Source organism: Lissotriton helveticus, chromosome 1_1 (assembly GCF_964261635.1).
Source record: "Lissotriton helveticus chromosome 1_1, aLisHel1.1, whole genome shotgun sequence".
Taxonomy (NCBI): Eukaryota; Metazoa; Chordata; class Amphibia; order Caudata; family Salamandridae; genus Lissotriton; species Lissotriton helveticus.
In genome coordinates this window covers 122,231,426-122,257,034 of record NC_136057.1, presented here as the reverse complement: position 1 = coordinate 122,257,034, position 25,609 = coordinate 122,231,426, and the positions used below count along the sequence as shown (strand labels likewise).

At 47.7% G+C, this 25,609-nt stretch overlaps 1 protein-coding gene across 1 annotated transcript in view; it reads left to right on the top strand.

Annotated features, from left to right (window-relative positions):
- The window catches only part of LOC144759693 (uncharacterized), a 273,339-nt gene that overhangs the window by 133,548 nt on the left and 114,182 nt on the right, over positions 1-25,609 (top strand). Inside the window, 1 exon segment of the mRNA XM_078646497.1 lies at positions 20,445-20,619. Within this exon segment, the coding sequence (XP_078502623.1) occupies positions 20,445-20,619 (175 nt within the window).

Genomic DNA, 25,609 nt, shown 5'->3' with positions numbered 1-25,609 from the left:
GTGAGCCACTCCTATAGAAAGGCCTCATCAATCCTGGAGGCTGAGTGCGTGGTTTTATGTGAGATGGAGCTCTAGCATGAGCTGAGCCTGTCTGCAGCCGTCGGGAACAAATCCCTAAGCTGTTTCAGGATAATGCCATACCATATACTATTAAGTGCCTTATAATCCTCGCGGTTATTTAGCAACTTTGGTTTGGCTTTATCAAAACATGTCGTGTAAGGTGTCATACGCTTTGGAATACCATCCCCTCGCCAGTTCTGGCGACGGGGATGGCATTCCACCCCTCTAGAGGGGTAAGACATGTTACTTTACTTTAATGCGGTTGATTTCTCCAAAGACCTTAAGATCCACAAAATGGATGCCTCTGCCACAGACAAATGTCTGGACCCCTGGAGCTGACCGAAACTCAGTCAAGGGGGTCCTGGACAAAGGGTGTCCTGTCACAGGAGGGTGTCACCGCCCTCCAGACAGGAGATAGTGTATTGTAGCAGGGAGGTTTGAAAGAAACCAGACACTGCTTGGGGCGCACAAGGCTGCCCCTTGCATAATCCGGCCAAACCGGTTCTGGGGCACTCCAGCCCTCGTGCCAGGGCGGCCTGGATCAAAGGAAGGGGGTGTATCCACCCACTTCCTGGGTCCCACCCATAGGAGGGGACCTAGCAGGTAATCACGCCCACCAGATTCGAATAAGAGTGGGAGCAGTGCCAATGCACATCAGATTTCCTGGAAGAAACATTTGAAACGATATTCTGGACCCTTCGCCCTCCATTTCAACGTGGAAGCCCGAAGAATCTCCCTTGTGGTCAAGGAGTGACCACCCTGCAGCAGCAGGCACCATCCAGCCCTCGACGTCTACTTAGTTGCAGTTCCCGCCGGAACTCGAGCGACTGAGATCGACGAGATCAAGCCTGCCCAGCTTCTAACAGCCCGATCCACAGTCCCTGCAAAGCTGAGACCCGTGGAGGCGACCGGAAGCGTGGGGCACGCCATCTTGAATTGACCACGAGACGCTGACCGTGCAGCCCACGAGTGACCCTCGAAGCTGTGCACTGGGGTTTGAGAAGCCCCCACCCTGAGCTACTCCTGAGCCGAAGTTCAGCCCTCCACACTCGACGAGTGTTGCGTGGGGCCCTTTGGCACGATTTGGCTCAACGCGTTGGCCCGGTCACTTGCCAGCTGGCTTGTGGTCCCTGTGCCGACGAACTACCTAAGAAGACTTGTGATTCTGGTTGCTCCAGACCCACACCAGCTCCCCTGAAAAGGAGCCCCGACTCTGACCTTCCTGGTCCGAGTGAGAAGCAATCTTCCGATCCCGCGTGGATTGCTCTTACCAAGGCTTGTTTGCTCCAAACCGGAAGCCGACTGCACCGACGGTGAGAGCCTGCGTGGGACAGATCGTGACCTGCTCCTGGACGTCGCAGATGCCCCAGAGCCCACGTGACAGCGGAGAGAAGCTCCTCGACGACCACCTGATTGCGCCCGACATTGCCTGGTTCCGTCCTGGTTCCACCCTGGTCACTGCTGAGTGACCCAGACTCTGTCCCCTCTGCTTTCAGGTACTCTACAACTTGAGTCCACCCTTGGACTCCACCGGACACTTCATCTTTAACCCGCCTGCAGCCCTTTCAGCTTCAAGCACCAAGAGCCTGCGAGTCAAAACCCGACGTCACTTCGACCCTGTGCACCCACTTCCTGTGGGTGAGGTAACTTTGCTCCGCCGGTGTTCCCACACTGGTGCACACCTCTAGGGTCTGTGTGTTAAGTTTTGTTCCTCTAGGTTCAGCGGAAGTGTCCTTTAACTTTAACTTTACAACTTTTACGCACCATTGGTTAACATTGGTGCGTGCGTGCGCTTTCCGCACATCTCCCGAATCCCGAGGGCCATTCCCGACTTCAGCATTGCTTGTCCTGACTGCTCCCAGCGATTCCCTAGGCCCTAGGCCTAACCACTGTTCGAGTGGCCTCTCTTATACCACTTGTTTAGTATATGGTTTGAGTGGCCCCCTGCCCTCATCCATAATTGTGCAACTTTGTCTGTTTAAACAGTGCTTTTGATTTAACGCTTGTGCCCCTTTATTCATAAAGAATACTGGGGATTGTTTTTAGTAATAAATACATATATTTTTATAATATATACTTGTGTGGTGTCCTTTCATTTGGTATTACAGGATTGTATGTGGTAAAACAGCTCGCTTAACACGACCTCTTAAGTTAAGCCTTTAGGCTGCTTAGTCCATGCTACCCCTAGGATAGCTTGTCTAATAAGGTTGACTTACAACCAGACACCATAAGGGGATTGTTTGGTCAGGTAGTAGGTGGTTCCAGAATTGGAAACATCCCCTACCAGGCCAACTTCTCACACAAATCATGTCAGACATAATGAAGCGCAGGCAACATGTAAAGTGTTTAAGTGTGAAAAATGTAATTGTTGTGGTTGTGAGGCAGTAGCACTGAGCTAATGTTTGTTTATATGTCCACAGGTGAGACATCTCGCAAGCACACCAGGGAGACGGAAGGCAAGGCGCCAGAGAGGGATGACAGCCAGGATCCAGGTCCAAGTGCAGGGAATGTCACAGAGGACACCGGTGCACCAACTACACAGCCACCATCCCAAGACACAGAAATGGCTCCACAACTGCATGCGTCCCCAGAACGTTCAGGATCCCCTCTGCTACTGTCCTCACCTGAACTGCCTGCATCACTGCCTCTGACACAAAAGAGCAGGAGGCATGTAGTGGCCCCACTAGTTCAAATGGAGTTATCAGCAGGTGACATGGAGGGGGATGACACACAAACCATGGCAGGTGAAGGTAGCCCTGCAACACAGCAGCCCACTGCAGAGGTTGCCCGTACAGCTACCAGACGCCGCAGGCACAGACAAAGCATTGTACCAGCACATGTTTAGGGTCCCAGTGTCTTCCGTGGCCTTGAGGGGAGCATGGTCAAAATCCAGAGGAGGCAGGGGAAGGCCATCCAGTCTGTGCAGCGCCAGATGAGGAACCTAAACACACATATGGAAGGGCATTAGAGAACTGGTAGATGTGAACAAAGAAATGACACAATCGGTGCAGCTTCTGTGCACCAAACTGGACCAGGACATGGCAGCTAGGCGCAAGGAGAGGCAGCGTGCACAGCAGCAAAATAAAGCTATTAACCGCCTGGCCACAGCGCCACTTCCCTGCTCTGGTCATCGAGGAGTCCAGGAAAATTCTTGATCAGGGAGGATCAGTGGCAGTGATCCTCCTTGACCTCAGCGCGGCATTCGACACGGTCAGTCACAACACCTTACTGAACCGTCTCTCGAATGCCGGCATTGTGGACAAGGCCTGGCTCTGGTTAAAATCTTTTCTAAGTAACAGGTCGTTCCAAGTGTTTGACGGTCAGACAGTGTCCTCCAGCATACCCCTGAAGTGTGGAGTCCCCCAGGGCTCCTCTTTAAGCCCCGCGCTTTTTAATATCTACATGAGGCCATTGGCTGAGGTAGTTCGTCTGCATGGAGTCAAGATCATTTCATATGCGGACGACACCCAGCTGGTGGTCTCATTAACGCAGGAGGCTCAACAGCCACTTTCAGGTGGACTAACAAAATGCTTGGAGGAAGTGAAGGCCTGGATGACTCTGTCATCGCTAAAGCTCAATGGTGACAAAACTGAGCTTATGCTCCTGGGCCCTGCTGACCGTACCCTTTTCAACTCACTATGGCCCACCTGTCTATGCCCCCCCCCCCCCGGCTCCGAAAGAAAACATCAAAAGCCTAGGGGTGTGGTTAGACAGGAGTCTTTCACGTAACACCCAGGCTACAAAGCTCTCAGCCACCTGCTTTGGACTACTCAGGACACTGAAGAAAGTTCTTCCTTTGCTCCCAATGGACGCAAAGCAGATAGCCATACAGGGCATGATACAGTCACGACTGGACTCTAACAACGCCCTCTATCTGGGTGCTCCAGAGTACACACTAAAGAGGCTACAGCTGGTACAAAACTGCGCTGCCCGCACTCTATTGCAGATCCCACACAGAATGCCAGTTAGAACGGCACTGACCAGCCTACACTGGCTCCCAGTGCGTAAGAGAGTCACCTTTAAGGCAATGTGTATTGCTCACCAGGCCTTTTGGGACTCGGGACCTCAAATTACTCGAAGCCTAGTAAGCCAGTATCGTCCAGGCAGAAACCTGCGATCTAGCCAGGCTTTTATGGCAACAGTCCCTAGAATCAAAAGGACAAGATCGGGGGGAAGGATGTTTGCCTTCAATGCCGCTAAGATCTGGAACTCCCTGCCTTCTCACTTGAGATCCAACCCCGACCTAGCCTCTTTCCGCAAACAACTAAAAACCCACCTGTTCAATTCTCTTCAATAAAACCCAGCCCTCCCTCCCTCTTCGGTTCTGCAACCTCACTCACCTTACCAACAGGTTCCTCTAGCGCTTGGACGCCTCAGAGCAGCAATTCGCGCTTTAAAAATCCACTTTCATTCATTCATTCATTCAAGATGCATTAACATGCAGGATGGACTCACACACAACAGCAATGAGGTGTCTAGGGGCATTGCTAGTTTGACAAGTGCTGTAGAGGTGCTGATTAATTCTCAGACAGCACAAACTGCTGCTCTGGATGCACCAGAAAGTGAGGAAAGCACCAGTAGAAGCAGCATGACAAGCCCCCTTGTTGTGGAGACACGGAGGAGCAGCAGGCGCCATGGTGAGCCAGCAGCCCAAACGCACAGTGAAGAGAGCCAGCCACTTACATCTGGCACTGGTAGGTGTTGGGCTTGGCCCTTCTGGCAGGCTCACCCCTAAAACTTTTTGCTTCTGAATGTGAATTGGTGGTAGTGATTTTTGGTTTCTGCGCACTTTCACTGTGTCCCAGTGGAAAGTGCGTGCGCACTCCGAGTACGTGGAGTAAGGTTGGCCTGCCCTCCCATAGGAATGCATGGGGAATGTCTGTGTCCCTGGTAGTTCCTGATGCGTGAGGTGTGCAGGCTCGAGTTTGGTATGTGCAGACTCGTATGATTGAATGCTGCGCAATGATGTGTGCGGCGTGAATGTGTCTAGTGTGGAAGTGCCACTTCTAGACATGGGTGTGCGTGTGCAGTGAGTGTGCTGGCACATGATTGGCTGGAGCTGGCTGGTGAGCCAGGCTCCAGAAGTCTGGGTGGGTCTGCCCCGGTGGTGAGTGTGGAGATTAGCATGAGTGATGTGAAGGAGGGGTGCACCTGGGTCCTGAATAGGGCTGGGCTTTCACCACACAATGATGGCTCCGCCCCTTATGGTGCGTCTAATGACCCTAGCCCTGCCAGTGATTAGAGTGAGGGGCTGAGCACGTCAAGAGGGCTCACAAACCAGCTGCGACTGGTTTTTCACCTCACCCTGAAGGCAGACAAAGGATTTATTAGTATAAAAAGGGGCTGTGTCCCCTTACAAATGTCTGTTCCTGATCTTGACTGGAGGGTGGAGCCTGCTGCTGCTGGGCGCCAGGAGAGACCGCCACTAGGACCATCTTCCTGCCTGGAGGGACCAGTGAGCTGGCCCTGGGCCCAGCCTTGCCCTCCCCCCCCCCCAATCCTGCTGTATTCCAAGGACTTTTTGCTGGATTTTGTGTTGTCCTAAAGCGCCTTGAAGCGTTTGACTTTGGCCCCTAGCACTTGAGAGTGCCTTATTTTTCACTAGCGCCTGGGAGCACTTTTATGTTCGCTAGCGCCGGGGAGCGCTTTATTCGCTAAGGCCGGGGCCCACCCGGCATTCCTTGCATGCTGTGCGGTGGAGCGGAGCAGCGCGGGCGCCCACTCCGCTCATTGCCGCACTTTCTTAGCCGGTGCCCACCCGGCATTTGCCCCACTGGATTGGTGTCCCGCGGCTTCCCACGCTGCACTCTGCTGCTTTCAAGCCGATTCCAGGGACAGAGGTACACCTCGAACAAAGGCGTCGCCCGCCAGAAGCGTACACCAGGGTACGGCCCCAGTACGCCACAAACGTATGCCTGAGACGTACAAAAACACACCAGCCTTTGCTTTTCTCCCTTGCGAGACGTACCGCCTTGGTCCTTTGGCAGTACGCCTCGCACCAGCCTGCAGTGACCGGAGTACGCGTCTCCCTCGGGATGCGTGAGACTCGGTAAGCTCCTGTGCCGGTGATCCTACGAGGCACAAAGAAGCGCTACGAGGCGTTCCGGCCCCAACGCACAGCGCACCCAAGTGCAAGAGAGTGCTCTCGAGCCCCCAGAGAGGGGGGGGGCTCCACCCACGGGCACCATCCTTCTCTAGAGCCACGGACGCTCTCAGTGCCAGAAACCTATTTCGAGCCCCCAGGAGGGGGGCTCCATCGTAGCGGGGGATTTGTGAAAACAGAGACACGAGGCTCAGAGGGCGCGGTGCGGTCCGTGCCTACCAGAGTTCCGGGGTCATCCTTTCTCCAAGTCCCCAAGAGGGGGACTCCTACGATTTCAGTGCCACAGTTATTTCCAGAGACCCGAGAGGCTCAAGGCGCCACAGTTGTTTCCAGAGCCCCGAGAGGCTCAGGGGGCACATTTCTTCAGTGGTAGAGCGGCCCCGGAAGGCAGCGGGCCGCTTCCACCTTGCCCCACACTGTGTTAGAGCCACGAGGGCTCCAGGGGCATACTTTGTTCAGAGCCTGTGGGGCTCCAACGTTGGCCCCATCATTTTATCTACAGCTGCCCAGCACTTAGTGGGCAGCTCCCACATTTAGGCACCCCTGACTTTGGGACACAGGGCGTCATAGCCCCAGACAGGCCAGTCGGCCTAGGGACAGTCACAGGTGGTGACTTATGTGAGTGCTGCGCAATTGTTCTTACACCGCTGAATGTTTTTAGGCATCATGTGTTTTCCTTCCCTGCACCTCTGAATGTGTTTTGATGCGTCATGTGCCTTGTTCTTGCACCTCTGAATGTTGTGATGCATCATGTGTAATATGTTAATGCTTATACCCCTAAATGTATGGTGATACTTAGGTGGTTCTTCTTCCTAGTACAGGTGTTGCTAGTGAGGTCCTGGTTCCCTGCGTGATATTTTCCTAAGGTGGTTAGGGTTGCGTAGGTGGTACTTACCGGTTACCAGTGGTTACTGGTTGTGTGCTTTATGTTATATTTTGTGCTACGTTTCCTATTTGGTTCTAGAAGTGTTCTATGTGCTAATTACTATTCCTACAAGTGCTAATTCTACCAAGTACTAAGTCTTAAAGTGCATATTCCTGACAGTGATCCATGTGGCCCTGTCTTGTACATATCCCCTGTAAATTCTGCCCGTGCCTGTTGGCACATTGTAAAGTGTGTGTTTTTATCTAATGTGTTTTGGTGTAATACAAAGGCTATTTTTATACATAACCTTGTGTGGAGTTTCCTTTGTGGTGGGCCTTGGGTGTTGTTGCTGGGTGTGCGCACAAACACTTAACTCACATTGCCTCCTAGTTTAGCCTTACTGCTCGTATCACGTTACCAAGGGGGTGAGCAGGGGTTATCTTGGTGTGCAACTCCCTTCCCCTGACGTGGAAGTGGTGGTCTCTGACTGACTTTGGCGCAAGCCCTGGCCAGCCAGGTATCCCATTTCTAACAGTAGACGTGGGCGTAAATGACTTGTTCAGTTAATGGGGAAGTGACCCAGGACTACCATTATTGCCTGGATGACATTTGTGTTGCACATTTGTGCTTTTGACCACCTGCGTAGTGACAAATATTAAACTACTTTGGGTGCATACTCCACCTGTCTGTGTCTCTTTACTTACTTAAAAGTAGTTGCGTGTGATCTCTTCCCGTCTGTGTCTGCCATCTGTTGGTGTCGCAACTCCAGCTGGGTTGGGTTCAGGCAGTGCTTGTTCGTCATCATGGTCCTCATAATCAGATAATTCCACCTCGGTGCCCATCTTCATGGCAAGGTTGTGCAACATTGCACAGGTTGCAATCATCTGGCAGCAGGTGACTGGTGTATACTGGCGTGCCCCTCCACTTTTGTGGAGGCAGCGGAACCTGCTTTTCCACAGCCCAAAGGTGCACTCCACAATGTTCCTTGTAGATTTGTGTGCCCTGTTGTATCTCCTCTGGCTGGGGGTTGAAGGATTGAGGTAGGGAGTAAGGATGAAAGACCCGACCCCATATGCACTATCCCCTATTTGTAAAAGAAAAAGACATTACTCACATGCACACGTACACATAGATCTGCAATATGTATCAAGGGAGTGTCACACAGTGTTTTACCTAGCAGGTTTCCTTCACCAAATTCCTCCGCTATCAGGAATGTGTAGATCACACTGTTTTGAAAAATGTATGAGTCATGGGTACTTCCAGGAAACTTGGCAACTATGTCCGTGATGATGTACTTTGCATCACAGATCACCTGTACATTTATGGTGTGGGTAAACTTCCTGTTCCTATAAATGTACTCTGTGGCAGCAGGTGGGCATATTGGTATGTGGGTGCCATCAATACAGCCAATGACATTGGGAAATGTGCCATTTGATAAAACTCTGTCTTGGTCCTGAGCAGTTCTGCGTGCGTTGCAGGGAAGCTGATGTAATAATGCATTCTCTGCATAATGGCCTCTGGGAATTTCCTAAAAAAACGGGACAGGCAGCTCTGGGACCCCACCTACCGCAGCAACCACACTCTGGTAACTCCCAGAGGCAAGCAGGTGTAAGCTACACAGCACCTGCACATGGGGTGGGATGGCGTGCGCCCTTGGGGTTGGGTGCTCCAAAAGTGGGTGGAGGTCTCTGATCAGCTCCAGGATGGTTTGGGGGTGTAGCCTTTACCTTTGTAGGATCTCTGGCTCAGTCAGTTGGAATATTGTGATTCTCTGCCTGTAGACCTGCTCCTCCCTTCTCCAGACCCTCTCTCGTTCTGCCTGTAGCCGCCTCACAATCCCGTAGAATGCCGCCATTCTGGTCAAACTGTTGCATTTTGGGCCCTTTTTTATAGCCTGCACCTGGTTACCACCTGATTTCAATCCGTGGTAAATACAGACTCTTAAATACCGAATTTCATGCAAATTCGATATTTTAGAGGTTACCTACATCTCAATAGTCATTTTTACCATTTCTTATTTACCGAATCAGTAAATTTACTGATTCGGTACATTTACCGAATCGCTAAATCGGACGTTTTTGTCGCCCCTACATCTCAAACACCAAATACCGGTCGAAAACGGCTGAAATTCGGTATTTTGGCCATTACCGACCGGCATTTGGTTACCTACATCGGGCCCTAAGTCTACTATCTTTAATTTTGTGGATAGTGGTTCAAATCTCTTTTATATGTATTGTCTAACCCTGGACGGGTAACTCCACTCCGCCAGCGGAGTTTGCAGAGATTTGCCTACTCCACGCTCCATGTTGAACGCATAATAGGCAAAAAATCTGCCTCCGTGGCAGAGCGGAGTGAGCGGCTCCCTCCCAAATGCTGTAAAAGGATTAAAAAAGAGACCCTTACCTGTGTTTCTGCTGCCTCCCCTGCCTGGCCGCTCTCCTTTCTGCTCTTCTTCTTGCGTCCCCCATTGAAATTAACTCGCAAGACTTCCAACGTAGTGTTTTTTTCAATGGAGAAGCATTCAGAAGGACATGAGACGGCGAGGAGCAGGGAGGAGAAGCGTGGCCAGGCATGGGAGGGGATTATTGGAAAGTCCTGCAATGTAGAGTAAAAGTCATTAGTTAATACTATATGTACCTCATGATTTGACCACTGAATTAGAGAGGTCTTCGCCCCAGTTTATCGCAAGAGCTCCTGGCAGACGACTGCAGCATCTGTTCCTATGCTGAGAGCTGATCAGAGAGGAGAAGAGCTAAGCCCGCTGATGTGTGTTTTTCTTCCAAGGGAACACTCTTTCTCAACTTAAGTCTGGCAGTCACAGCTTCTCCAATGTGAACAGGTATGCAGTGTGCCAAGTCCCAAGAAACTCTAGAGGCAAGTTAGCTACTCTAAACTCTCATAGCGTAGCACATAGAAGTAGTCTTCCAGTTGCTAAGCGACTAGAACATCCTACTCTTGTTAGAAATGTTCATATTATTCTTGCTGCTAGTAACATACATGAGTGCTGTTTGAATTATATTCTGTGTGGTTATTACTCCTATACTAAGCAACAGGATTAGACGGTTGAAATAAACACTTTTAAACATATATGGTGTCTTTTCCTTGTATTTCTGAGTGTTATTCTTAAGAACACAGTTTGGGGTTGAATTACCACTGCATCCCTGACCCCTTCTCAGAACTGTTAGGAACCCAGAAAGCACGGACCCCCAGACCGCCACGTATGCCCAGTGGGGTTGTGTGGGCGTACAATAACTTGGAATTCTGTTTAAGCGATGGAGCACTGAACTTAGTCCTGGCACCCGTGGGTGGGAAAGCCAAAAGCCTATTGAGCTAGGCCAGAGCCCTAGTTTATGCGATACAACAATATTGTTTACATGATTATTGGTTTATCATAAGCAATATCTTCAATCCAAAAAAGATAGCTAGACCAGCACTTATCATATGTTTCACCTGGCTTCTCATTAGACTGTATCTTCAAGACCATAATAAATACAGAAACAAAACATTTTATAATCAAAATTTCTATTATCACTCAAAAAAGAACATGAAAGCCATTCAAGATATCAAAACAATTGTAAATAAAAATAACATCGCAAATATATGGTATAAATTCACAATACATTTCCACAAGATTATATTGCTCACTTACTTTCTTTTAACCCTGTGCACATTTAATTTAATTATTTTCTTAGTTAAATATGACGCTAAAAGTTATGTCACAGGATTTGTCTCTGTTAAATATATAGCCATTCATATTTAATAATTCTCCATAAAGCAATTGACTTAAACAATAATATATATTTACCCGATCCCTAAATATCCACTAACTCTGTAGAGTAAAGATACTAGTTCTACTAAACGGAACTGTTTAATTTTGTTAATTTATCTCAGAAAATAAAGAGATCTTTGGGTCTTTAAAATGAATTCCTACTCCTAACTTCTAGATAATTTTTTTTAACTCTGCTAAAAGAGAAATCCTATACCTGTTTCTAATAGATTCATTTAATTGACAATATGTGTGCTGAATCAATGAGAGAGTCTCAATATTGTGTATCATTAAATATTGCATTAAGTTCTCAGCCTACCATTAGTGTAGATAAGTATACCTTTATTTAATGTACACGTTTGTTTTCAGGATAATGTCCTCAGTCTTCCAACGAACACAATATTATTATCAAGTCTTTATTTCTGAACAACAAGGACAGCATTATGACTATACGTCACATTAGTGGAGGAGTAATGCTGTCTCTAATATAATTGAGGCTTTTAGTTTCTGAAAAGACACTTAGGTGGGTATTATGTGGGTACATTAGAGAACCAGCATGACAGAAAGGAGGCCTGGAGGCAGCTGTAGTACTAAAGGTGCGGGAAAAGGCATCTGCGTTGAGAGAGTGGACTGATAGCAAAGGAACGCTTGGACCAGTGGTGGGAATGCCCTCCGAAGCAAAGTGTTTCTTAATAGGCATGTATTTGCTGTGCTTGACGCCTTAGCCTGGCTATCGCCCCTACGGACTGTGCTTTCGGTGGCTCTGCTCTCCTATGGTAAAGGGCCAAAGTAGTAACAACCAAGTCAGTACGTGTCCATGCAAGAGTACGGAATCAGAGGAGGCAGGAAAGCACAGGATCGGAGCTATGACTGACCACACGATAAGCCCCGTTCAGCCTGGCCAGGAGAGCACACTGTTGTGCAAAGCATTGATTATCAACAAAGAGCTACTTGCACTGTCAACAGACTGCCTGCTAAAAGGACTACTAATCCAAGGATATCTGTTTGTCTGCTGGTGGAGGAAGAGGGGCTGCATCATCTACACGCTATATAGCGCTGGACTTTGATCCGAAGTGCTGGACGCCAAACCACTGCAACTGCCTGGTAAAGGAACTATAAGTCCCAGAGTATTGGTTTGTCTGCTGGCGGAGGGGCCGCATCTTCTATGCGCTATTTGGGTTTTCGCACCACGCTTAACAATCACATACATATGGCTAGAAAGGTCAACTGGATCTTCCCCCAAAGTATTGCCCTATGATTGCACTGTTGTGAACTTAAGGATCCAAGTATTGTGGGCCATATTCTGGCCCGACCAGCTTTTCCACCTCTAGGCGCTCTCAAATACTCCCCCACCAACTTAGTTAGTATGATAAACCCTCTCCCAATGTATCCTCGTTCATTGCAGACACTGTATTTTCCCCCACCTCCAGGCATACAACACATCCCTTGTCTGCTTGTGCTGGGTTGCCTTTTGCTGATAAATTTGCTGCTTTGAAAGGTGTGTCTGGATGTGAATGACTTTAAGATCAATGAGGGGCTAGGCATATGCCCAGTAGGGGCGCTCAGGAAGTTAGCTCAGTGGAGGGTGTTATTGCAGGTGAAACATTTTGTAGGATTACATCCGTAGATCTAGATATATTGACTGGGATCAAATGTTCCTCTGTTGAAAATGAGCAGGTATATAACATGTAACCCACTAGGGGTGTGGTAAACCTGATGTATCACGTTATATTGCAGCACTTTAAATTGCGTGTTGGGTGACATGGATTTCACTCCCTGATGTATTCTCTCTCAATCTTTTGTCGAGAGGGGCGCCTCCAGAATCTCTTGCCATTTGTGCTGTACTGAGAGCTCAGCCGAAATGAGCGTCCTCCCTCAGAGCCCTGCATATTTGGGAGATCAGCCTCCTACCACCTGCCGTAGTCAACAGATTTTCTAAGGAGTGGTAAGTCTGTGGGATCTCAGGAAAAGACGGCCAAATCCTGTGTGCAGGCGCCTCTATTGCAGCGGGCCGAAGGAATTGTCCTGGTCCAAGCTGAAACATATCCGTGGTATCTGCAACGGTAGTATACCTGTCATTTGGCTAGTAGTCTCCACTGCTAGCCCGCCATTTCTGTTTGGGCATCGATTGTTTAATACATTTAAAGGGATTCTCTGCCCAGATGCTCATTTCGGGTGCAAAGAGAGCTCTTTCACCACTATCCTGACCGCCCTTTCCCTGCCCCACACACCTACTTGCTCACATAAGGTAGGGTTGCTGGGGCTCTCGCCCCATCATCAGTAACTCCAACACGGGAACCCCAGTACAGGTAGCCCTTGGCAGGAGACTTTTCCAGTTTTCTTGACCATTCAACCAGTGGACCATGTGCTGCGGTTGTGCAGCAAAATAGTAAAGCCCTCCCTTACGCCAGGGGTGCTTCAGAGTGGCCAAGCTACCTCTTTGTCTCCCATTGACCCATAGTAATTCCATTATCAACCTGTCACGGTCCAGAAAGAACTTCCTGGGGATTTCAAAAAGGGTTCCTTGGAAAATATACAGGGAGCAGGTATCAGTATCCTCTTTACCAATGCCAGCTTCCCCATCAAGGAGAGGTGAGTGAGTGAGTGAGTGATGGTATTTATAAAGCGCACTAATGCCGAGGCGTCTTGGGGCTATGCAGGGTAACAAGCTGAGAGTACTGACCACTATCCTATCTAGTGAAAAGCCATGTTTTGATTTCCTTCCTGAACTGCAAGTGGTTGGGGATTTGCCTCAGCTGTTGAGGTAATGCGTTCCAAAGCCTTGATGCCAAATGGGAGAAGCTCTTCCCTCCCCAACGTTGTCTATTGATCTTAGAAACCAAAGCCAGCCCGCGAGAGGCAGACCTCAGCGAGCGGGTAGGCATGTACCTGGAGAATAGGTGTTGAAGATCGAAGGCCCCCATTCCCGCCAGTGCTTTATGAGCTAGACACAGCGCCTTGAAATCAATCCGCCTCTCAACTGGGAGCCAGTGCAGCTTCCTGATAGCCTGTGAGGTGGAATGGTATTTGGGCAGATCGAGTAGCAATCTGGCAGAAGCGTTCTGGATAGATTGCAGTTTGGCCAGTTGTGCACACCCTGCTCCCAAATAAAGGTCATTGCCATAATCTATTCTAGAAAAGATGGTGGCAATTATGACCGTTTTCCTGAGGTGGTAAGGATAAAAGGCAAGATCTTTCTCAGCCTCTTAAGCACAAAGAAGCAGCAGGTGAAGTGTATTCTAAAATTTTACTGTGGGCTTTAATCCATCTATCACTCTACCTATATTTGCTGCTTCAAACTCCCGAGCCCCATGTGTAACCCATATCCCCATGTATCTTACCACATCGGTCTCTCACTGGAGGTCCTGCTGCAGCAAGTCCTGCACTGGCCTTCCCGCCAGCCTCCCCAATGGGAAGAGTTTGGATTTAGTGTGATTCACATGTAGCCCGGTGAGTTAGCCAAACTCAACCAGGACCGCCAACATGATATGGCCCGAATATGATGGACTGCACAAGTATAGCAAAGCATCATAGGCATTTAAAGAAACCACTTGTGTGGCCCCCAGATCTGTATACCTGCAACACAGCCTGCAATCAGCAAGCCAAGGGCTCCATTGGCAGGACGAAGAGCAGGAGAGGCAGGGGGCACACCTTTTGGGTCCCCCGACTCAGAGAGAAGCTCATAAACAGCATACGCCCCACCCGCACCCATCGTCGAGGAGGTACAATATAACAGCTGCACCCATTTAATGCAGGTCCCTCCAATGCCAGCCTTGCACAGCATCTCCCATAAAAATTCCCATGACAGGGAATCAAATGCTTGCTCAATGTCCAGCAGTGTGAGCGCAAACTGGTCATCCTGTAGGAACGGTGAGTGCATCACCAACAATAGTATCCAAAAGTTAGAAAAGGGTATTCCTGCGTGGGATGAACCCGCATTGATCTTCTGCAATCAATTGAGGCAGGTACTCTAATAATCCTGGGGTTAAAATTTACTTAAAATGTTCACATCTACATTGAGCATCGACAAAGGGCAGTTATAGGTCACCACTGTACTATCCCTGTCAGGCTTGGGGAGCCTAACTATAAGCACCTCCCTCATGGAGGCTGGGCGTATCCCCTTTCCATAGGCTTTGTTCTAAACCTCCAGTAGCCAATCGGTGTAGGGAGGTGGAATCTGACTATATGGTTACCCCTACTTTTTTCCTGGTGTGTTGCTTGTTTTCGACTAGTCTGACTAGGATCCTGCTATTCAGGACCGCAGTCTATCTGCCTTCTCCCTAAATTGGTTGTTTATTGTACTTAGCTACACTTCAGATTGGATACTGGGGTACGCTTATAAGTCCCTAGTATATGGTACACTATGTACCAAGGGCATAGGTACCCCAGAGGCCTCCCAGGGGCTGAAATGTGTATTGTGCCACCCCTGAGAGGCGATTCAAAATCACACACCAGGTCTGCTGCTGCAGCCTGCGTAAGGTGGTGCTTGCACCCCTTACTTCAGATATAGGTTCACTATATTTGTTCTAATTCACTGCACATATAAACCTATCAGTCACCCCTATAGTAGGACTTATCAATTCTGAAGGCAGGGTGCTGGGTTTTATGTGCGAGGGTGCTCCTGCATAATTTAGGCCCCTCTGCAGCCTTCGGAATCCATTCTCTGGGGTTGTCTGTGATGCAGCCAAACCATATATACTTAAGTGCATTATAACCCACGGTAAATGCTAACTTTAAAATGGCTGCTTAGAAACATGTCCTGATTGGTATCAAACACCTTGGAATTTTGTCTTAAGTTTGTCTTAAGACAAACTTAAGACAGACTTAAGACAAAATCCTAACTTCTGTGAATACCAAAAGTAGTAAGTTCATTCTGTGAATGCCAAAAGTAGTAAGTGCATTCTGTGAATACCAAAATAGTAGTAAGTTTAGGATTGAGTCTTAAGTTCAGTCTGTGAATCGGGCCCTGTGTCTATTGAAGTCGTGGTTCTTATACCATTTTTTTAGTATATTGTTCGGTCTCCCCCTGGAGCCCACTGTGTATTGTGCTACTTACAACTGTTCCTTTGATTAAATATTGTATGCTATATGTTTTAATCTCGTGTCGAGATTAGTAGAGAGTGTTTTAGTAATAAATACATATTTTTACATATATACTGTGTGGTTCTCCTTTCATTTCATCATTCAGGAGGTTATCAATTGGTAAAACAAGCTGCTTTACATTCCTTCAAGATTAAGCCTGAAGGCAGCTCTCCATAGCTACCACTAGGATAGATTTCATAAAGGTTATCTTTAACTTAGTCACCATAAGGGTCGTTTAGACTGGTGCAAGGTGCCCACTTTAATTAGTGGACAGCATATACCAAGCCAACTTCTTACAATCTGCTATTCCCCCACCCTACTTTGATAAAATTCATCTGGCAAGCCGTCCCCTCCTGGAACCTTGGCTGTCTTCAAAGTCCATATTGCTGCCATAATTTCTTTCTTAGTGATGGGGACAACCAAACTGTCCCTCCCCTCCCTGGATAGAGTGATCATTTGTATATTGGCTAAGTAATTAACCCTTGCCCGAGTGCCACCATCCAGAAGTGCTCTATACACCCTCTGCAGATGCGATGCAAATGCTTCTCTGAAGCTCTGCTGTGAATTCACCATGCGCCACTGAGGGTTGTGTACTCCCAGTATGGGCGAGCAGAGAGTTTTGCATCGAATGAGAGTGGAAAGCATCCTACTGGCTTTGTCCCCTTCCACGTAGAGACACTGTCTATAATTGGAGCGTACAAATATATCCAACCTGTCCCAAGTGGCTAGCAGCTCCTGTTTAGACTCCTTCCATTCAGGCAGTCGAAGGGGTCGCTCAACCCCTCATGTCCCAGGATTTCAAGGTGCCGCTCAAGCTCATCCAAGGACCAGGTTTGTTTTTTCTTGATATGATTTGTGACCTTCATACATTCACCATGCAGCACCACCTTCATTGCTTCCCATTCCAAAGCTCTTGTGGTCACGCTACCCCAGTTTTCAACAAAATAGTGATCAATGACTACTGACACCACTTCCGCTAACAACTGGTCTGACCGCGCGACCACACTCATCCCCCATAACGGCAGCCAAGTTGCCTCCTTATTCATTCAGAACGAGACCAGCATTGGTGAATAGTCCGTCAGATAGTGTGACAAATAGGAAGCATTTTCCACACACTACAGCAAAGCTCCTGATAGCAAACAGTAGTCAATACGGTTGTGTGTCCTGGCAGTAGGTACATAGCAATAGCACGTTCTGGTCTGTGGGTAGTGCACCCTCCATACATCGTGCAGTGCCTGTCCCCCCAATAATTCCCGAAGAGCACTAGTCATTGCCGGCTTTGTGTATACCTTTGGGGGGAGACGATCTCTCTCGCCATTAGAACACAATGAAGGTCGCCAGCCAGAATTATTGCTGGATCCATATGCTCAATGGCCTCACTCAATACAGCCCCCCAAAAATCGGAATCATAAATGTTGGGAGCATATACATTCACCAATCAACCACCTTGAGCCTCCAGTATCCCAGATACCATCACATAGCGACCCTCGGGATCTATTTTCACCTCCTTCGCCACAAAAGGAGCACTAGGCGTAGATCAATGTCCATCTCGCATAGCTTGAGTGTGATGTTGAAAAGATTTGTCTCAGCCACCCGCATTCCAGGTAGGGAATACCAGTTCCCAATGTGTGGGTCTCCTGAAGGAAGGCCACGGAGACCAATTATCGAAGGAGATAGGAGTAGACCCTATGATGTTGGCTTTGTTGGCCCAGTCCACGGACATTCCAGGTCACAAATTTCCATCAAGTCATATGGAGCTAAAACTGTTGCACCAATGTCGCACCGTACTCACCTCACCCACCCCATCGAAAAATACAGTGTGACGTATATGTATAGGTTTTATTGTAGAGCCAGACTCCCTCAATCCCCCAAACGAACACTTGAGCCCATAACAACCAGTAACTCCCCCCACGCAGAGGCTTTCAGTCCAAACTTTGATAGCCTATCCCACCATGGATAAAACTCATGCCCCACCCCCTATAGAGGCAACCGCGTCAATTGAGTAACACGCTTAGAGCAAAGGACCAAGCATCCCACCATGCCGGCGAGGCCGGAGGCTCCCACCCTGCCCCATAGGACCGCGGCCGACTGTGACCTCCTGCTAGCACATTTACAATGTTCCCGACATTGACTTGTGGCATATTGCGAAAAAGAAAATCAAAACAACATCACACCCCTAACCATAGAATGGCAGGAGCATTTTCCAGACCAGTGCACTCCAGCTCAGGTATGAATGCTGTGGAGATACTGGGAAAGATTTGCAACAACACATATGCTCAATCAACTGGAGAATCCATGTGCATGCACGTGCACAATGCCCACGCCATCATCCCCGCTCCTGATCTGAGGCATCCCTCCAGCAATCTCTGACGTCTCTGTGTGAAGTGAAGGATTCATGGGTGTCATGCACACAGTTCGAGTCTGTTAAAGTTCCATCAGGTAATACCAAAATTCACCAAGTACAACGGACGCCAGAGCGTGGCAGGGAGTCCGCGAGTGCCTTTGAGTTCTAGGTTTCCGATGTTTGGTGCCATTTCCAGCTCTAATGCGGTGGGGGGGGGGGGTCCTCTCAGGGCTGTTCCCGTAGTGAATCCAGTCAGTCATTGGCCTCGCCGGAGTGACAAAGAAATACACTTTCCTCTCATGTTGCACACTGAGTTTCATAGAAAACATGAAGCTTCAGCGGAGACCCTTGTCGCATACCCGTTTATATTTGACATAAAGTCTCTGCAAAGGTCCTGCACCTTGTGAGTGTATCGAAAAATACCATTATGTTCAGGCCTTCAAATCAGGGAGCTCCGTGGACCCGAACATGTTGCAGGATCCTGTCTCTATCTCTAAAATTGAACAAGCGCGATTTAATGGCACGCTGTGATGCACCCGGCTTGGATGGCTTAGCCAGTGCTCAATGAGTCCGTTCAATTGTGAAGAATTTAGAAAGTCTTTTTGGCCTCATGGTGTTCGTGATAACACGTATTCTCTCTCAGGGAACCCCACAAAGTGAAGGCTGTTCCTCCTGGAGCCCCATTCTGCATCTTCAAGGCTATCATCCATTCAGGGTGATAAAGTATATAGCTCAGACACTGTCTTTTTCTTGGTAACCACTTCAGTTTGCAGCAACTGTACATTACCCTCTGCCTCGAAGATCCTCTCTGACATTTTGCGGAAATCCGCGGGCAGCAAACCTACTTCAAGCACCACCATATCGATTTGTGAGAGGGTGATCACTCTGAAATCCCTGATCTCTGCCACTGTGAGTGCTCCCTGCTCTCCCGAGGGGGCGGCGTTGAATGACCACCGGCAGGGCCTGGGCATAATTATCAATTTTGTTAGTTTGGATTGCCTTTGATGGTTTGTCCTTGGCCATGCGGGCTTCCTAGGTCGATGGCCCCAGTGCAAATTCTACCACCAATCAATGAAATCATTCTCAAGGGACCCTATTCAGCCTCCCTGGGTCAGGCACCTCAGAGGCAAGAGAAACAGTAACTTAGATGACTATGGGGCACCGTCAGAGCCCCTCTTCATGGCTTAGGAGCATCACCCTGGGGACTCACCCAATACCATCCAATCATGTGGTCCCTGCTCCCTCTGCAGAGCAGATGTGCGTGTCAATATTATACCACAATCCAGGGCTATAGCTCACTTTGTCCCAGGCAGGCCCCAGACAGCATGTCTCCTGTCCCTCAGGCCTCTGTGATGATGCTGCTCGCACCTCCCGAACAACTGCGTGGCCAGCCCACAGTGGCCCGCTCTCCAGCCCTGCCAGTTCACACTACCTCGTGATCCAGGACCTTGCAGAGACAACCTGGGGCTCACCCATCAAGTGGCCCCTCGAGCTCTGGATGTCAGGACCGGCTGTCGCCCTACTCCTTCCTCTTGTGGTCCCATAGTTTCTTTACTCCACTAACATGTGGGGCCGATCTGGGGGCCTTGCGAATAGTGTCGTTGGCAGTTATGGATATTTGAGTATTTTTTGAGTGATTAGGGAGCTCCTGGGAAACACTTCTAGGCAGCCATCTTTGGGCTTCGGAATATGCTACTGAACGTACCTGTTTATCAGCGCTAATTTGGATTACTGTGCTTCATTATTCCCATTTTGTCTTGAAAAAGTCTGAGTACAGACGAAACACGTGCCGGCTAAATCGTGTGCTGGGAGACCTTAAACAATTAATAAAAAGAAAAGGACTCATCAATTGTTGACGTTTCTGGACTAATTTGAATGCTCAACATATAACTTTTCGAATTTAACTGCCCACGTCTGCTTAAGAATATATTGGTTTGCATTCTATGTTTAATATTTTTCCAATATTGTTTTTGGATTGGTATACATAGTAATGGGTGTGCTGTACCAGCTTCTTTTTTTTGTGTATTGACATGCATGTTATTTCGTAACGTGCTGATAACACCTTTAGGTAGTTGGTGTACGAGGCTATTTTAGCACCCCGCTGTAATTACAGCAACAAAATTATAGACGCTCAGTGTTTTCAGTGACAGACACGTTGCCCTTATTGATGTGCGGTTCTTTCCCGCATAGGGAACACTGCTACCTACCTGTTCTTCTCTTATAGGCAGCCATCTTGCCTGGCCACGCCCTCTCTGGCTGATCAGTTTGACGTGGAATTATGCAAGAAAAGTGTGCTACTGCCCACTTGTGTATTCTGGCTGCTCTTGTCACTCAATCTTACTTCTGGGCAGCATAAAGGAAGTGCATCCGTCCGGATGAAGCGAGGGGCCAAAGCGAAAGTAAGTTTCCCTGGATTTCAACAGTCCTAAGTTTCAAGTACTGTACATGGTTGGTTCACACAGTTTGGAGCTGTTTATTATTCATTCAATAATGACTTTTCTTGTTCCACTAATAAGATTTTTCCCCCTTCTTTAGGATAATTAATCACTCATGACAAGGCAAAAAGTGGAATATTCTGCTTTGTGGATATTTTAATGCTAAATGTAATCTTCCAACAAACGAAGTTGGCTTTTACTCGTCTCATTTTTATAAATTTTCAATATATTCTCTGATTGTAGAGGTGTTGAACTAGGCCACTATCTCTCGGCTCTTTAGCTCATAAATACTGTGGTATATAAATAAATAATACCGGATCTAGGTTTGACTGGACATAGCAATAACAGATAGCTCAATAAATAAGAGTCAAGATTCGAGGTAGTAGGAGTTTGCAGGTTTAATACAGCATAAGGACAGGAACAGGACAACCTGCACGGGAACAGGATGGCAGCGCTGCCGGGGGCAGGATCAAGGAAAAGGAAAAGGATAACTTTTAATAACAATGCACAAGCATATATACTAAAACGGTTGCATTACAGTGAATACAGTAGGCGGAGCAGTGCGTGTGGTCAATAGCAGTCGCAAAAGATAAGGGTGAAAGTGGGTGTAACAGGAGGCGTATACACAGACATGTGATGTAAACGTAACAGAATATGTCATAAATGGGGCGGAAACCTGGAGGGGGCTACCTAAGGAGCCGGGACCTCTGACCTAGTGGTGCGCGCAAACTGACAATGACGTGTTACTAGGAGAAGCTGGGGGCTATGAACTCTGTGCTAGGAGTAGAGACTGAAGTCTGGAGAGTCAGGGCGACATGTACCTAAACCCTATCTAGTATCTAATGTTTAGAGGACATGTTGATATAAACTAAGAGTCAGGAGGGGAGAGGCTAACAGACTCTAAGACTGGAGCATGCATTATTCTACATGTAGTGCGTGTTGAGGAATATTAAATGACCATTAATTCAGTATTTCTCCTACATGGAGACGTAAAGGCTAGACAATGACGGAAACTATTGATGCGATTCAGTAGCTTAGGAATGCAGAGAAGGAGGGCTGGACTGATAACTAGAATCATAACATACTCTTGGCAGACTCGTAGGCAGAGCCAGGCCGAGCCGGGCACTGCGAGGCAGGAAGTAAGTGAAGGGTCGAGGATACAGGTGGGGGCTGTATCGCTCCTCAGTGAGGGTTCAGGAGACAGGAGCTGAATCTGGTGTCCGGGCCCTTTTTGAGGCCTAGAAACGGGGATTTTACAATGAAATAACGTGCACACTGAGAAACGTGGCAACGTAACTTTACATAGGCCTGATACTCGTAGCTTTCACGAGAACTGGAAACTGGCATACTAGAGATGGACACAACTGTAATTGCGTCTTTAATCAAACATGGGGAATACATATGCATATTAATCATGCACACATAACATAAGATGGGGAACACGTAGGGACACAGAACATGGCAAAATTTACTTTTCCACATTCCCTCCTTGTCACTACGTTTCCATCAGGAAACATCAATATTCATGATACCATCTATCATTTCATACAGTATCATTTGCTCGTCTCGAATTTTCTTGGAACGGGATTTAGAACGGGACTTGGGACTAGGAATACAAGAGGTAGCACAAATGCCGCAAATCGCAGGGCCACATTGTAAACAGAGGCAGCAACTGAATATGATCGCTACTGCAATACCTAGAAAGGACAATACTTTCCATCCCCAGGCGGAAATTATATTCCAGAACCAACCGGACCATGTCCAGGTGCCTGGATCTTGGTGTAACATATGGGCAATATTATGGAGTCTGGTAATAGCTGAATAAACAGACGGTGCGTTATTAGGAATGAAAATGCAGCAACTAGATCCGATGACTCTACATGCCCCGCCCCTATCGGCCAGTATGACGTCAAGGACGAGACGATTCTGGAGCACGACAATTCTCATAAAGGATTGCTCTTCGGTTAAGTTACTTAGAGCAGAAGTAGTCTCAATCACTACTGCTTCAAGGGTTCTCGTTAATCTACGTATCAGTTTACTATTCACAACAGTACCTAAATAGGGGAAGACACCTTTATTGATATCTATGTATTGTTCTAGAGCAGTTTCAGTATAATCGACAATCGGGAGGTCTCTCTTGTGTCTGCTATGTACTAGGTGGGAATTCCTATGATAGTCAGGTGGGGCTAGAAAAACTGGTGGCAGTAGGAAGGCAATGTAACAGGTTCCCTCCCAATCGAGGGGCAGACGAACATATGCGGTCTGACCACAAACAAAATAAGAATGACGTGAAGCTCTGAAAATAGATTTCCTACTGTCACTATACTTGACTATAGTCGTACAATCACTATGGCCTACATGTACGGAACCATTATTTCTGACACATAATTCGCCTTTGACTGGTAGTACTGACATAGCAGGTAAGTCTGGAGTAGTGTCAGACTGAACATTCAGGACCATAAAATTCGAAGAATAATTACCCAAATTGTAAACTTCATTTTCTAGATCTAACCCTGTTCTGTGGGGAAGACCTTGCTTGTCTGGGAAACATGTACTGTTAAGAAAAGACATATCTGTTGAGGATGACGTTAACGTGGACCATGCTCCACACGAACCATTATGTGAAAATGGATAAGGAAAGAGTGGCAGAACTCCCTTCGGTGTCTGGAAAGGGGGGAGTCGACCACACACCCAACAATTAGTGGCATTGCTGGTCTGGTGTGAATAATGTAACATGCGGATAAAGGAATTATTACGCATAGCAAGACGATAAGATAGTTCATGAGGAGGCAGATCACTAAACGTGTGCTCTACTGTAGCAATAGAAGACTTATTTACATGAGAAACTGGAAAACACAAATAAAATGCATAACCTGTGCAGGTAATCATGAGGCTGAAAAACAATATGAAACTTAGAAAAACGATACATCGGATTGAGTTTTGACTAACTCTCTCACTATGGGGGTCTATTTTATACATGTCAGAAACCGGTCTAACCGTTTCACCTAGGGGAGGACTTAGACAATCAAACTGGCTGACTTATTTTACTAGACCTTAATTTCTTCTTATACTCCTGTTGCGGAGTTTTCTCTAACAGGGAGGAATCTGTATCATTGTCTTTTGCGGGACAGTCCTTGAGAATAGTACTTTGGCAATCCTTAAAATCCTCGGAAATGTTCTTTGAAACAGTCTTTAGTCCATAAATTTTTTTCACATGAGACAGGTGGACCCAGCCCTTCCTGCCTTCCAGCTTGACGGCAGTACGGGTGGCCAGGAGGACCTGTTTTGGCTCCTTCCAGCGAGGCTCCAGCGGACTTGAACGATCAAAATTCCGGACAAGAACCATGCATCCGGGAACGATTTCATGCGGTGCCACCTCGGTATTGTCTGGAAATGCGGCGGCAACCTGTGAACGACAAGAGTGTAGGGCAGACATCAAGGAAGCTAGGTAATCTGTCAGCATATTACTTGAAACATCGGTAATACTTCGAGGTCTAGGTGTACCCCACATATTAGGGGGGCGGCCGAATACGACCTCATACGGGGACAGACCTGATCTGGAATGTGCGACCATGCGCATATAAAACAAAGCGACTGGCAGAGCTACCAGCCAGTCCACACCTTTCTCTTTACATACTTTGGCAATGCGGATTTTCAGGGTTTGGTTATGTCTCTCTACTAGACCGGCTGCTTCAGGATGGCGTACACAATGGAACTTCCACTGGTACCCTAACAAAAGGGAAACATGTTTCATGAGTTCAGATGAGAATGGCTGGCCGTTGTCAGAATATACGACTCAGGGAGTCCATAACGGGGGAAGAATTCACGAACCAACTGCTTGGCAGTGGTCGTGGCTGTGTAATCTGGGACTGGATATGCCTCTGTCCATCTGGACAAAGCGCATACAACTACAAGGACATACTTGAAACCTCGACATCGCTCCATCTGAATATAATCCATTTGGAGGACTTCAAAAGGGTGGTCAGGGGGCTGGAATCCACCTTGTTCCACCGGGACACTTTTACCTGGATTAAACTGGCAACATATCATACAGGTACGGACTTTCTGCTTGGCTGCAGCTCGTAAATGCTTGTTGAACCAAATGTTCTGGATACTATCTAACATAGCTTTTTCTCCTAAGTGTGCTGGACTATGTGCGGTATTGATAATGACTTGAACCATAGAGTCGGGGAGAAACCATGTGGCTTTTCCCTTCGTTACCCATCCCTGATCTGTCTGGACCCCTCCTTGTTCGGACCATTTCTTGATTTCATCGGGAGTAGCATGTAACTGGATATCTATGACATCTTGAGTGGGGTCTTTAACTGTCATACATGTAGTCGGATCTGGAGCATGTGTCTGTGTCGGATTAACTGAAACGTCTGGAGTCTGTGCTGTAAGCTTGGCTGTGCGATCTGCTAGATCATTACCTTGAGAAATAATGTCAGTAACTTTCGTATGTGCTTTGCACTTCATGATAGCAATAGATGTCGGTAAATGTATGGCATCTAACAGAGCTTGAATAAGGAGGCCATGCTGAATCTTGGTTCCATGAGAAGTCATGAAACCTCTCTCCTGCCAGAGCACTCCAAAGTCGTGTACGACTCCAAATGCGTAGCGTGAATCTGTGTAAACATTGACTTTCAGGTTCTTAGCGTGTATGCAGGCTTGGGTCAGAGCCACTAGCTCTGCTGCTTGAGCGGACAGAGTGTCAATACGATGTGTTTCTATAACTTCAGTGTCAGTAGTCACTGCATACGCGGCTACTAGTTCTCCTGTACTTGTTCTCATACATGAACCATCCACATAAAGTGTCAGGTCGGGATCTGGTAATGGAATATCTGTCAGATCTTGTCTTGGCTTAGTCATAGTGTTAACTACTTCCACACAGTCGTGTGTGGCAGGATTCGAAATAACTGACGGTAACAGTGTAGCAGGATTTAGAACGTTGCAG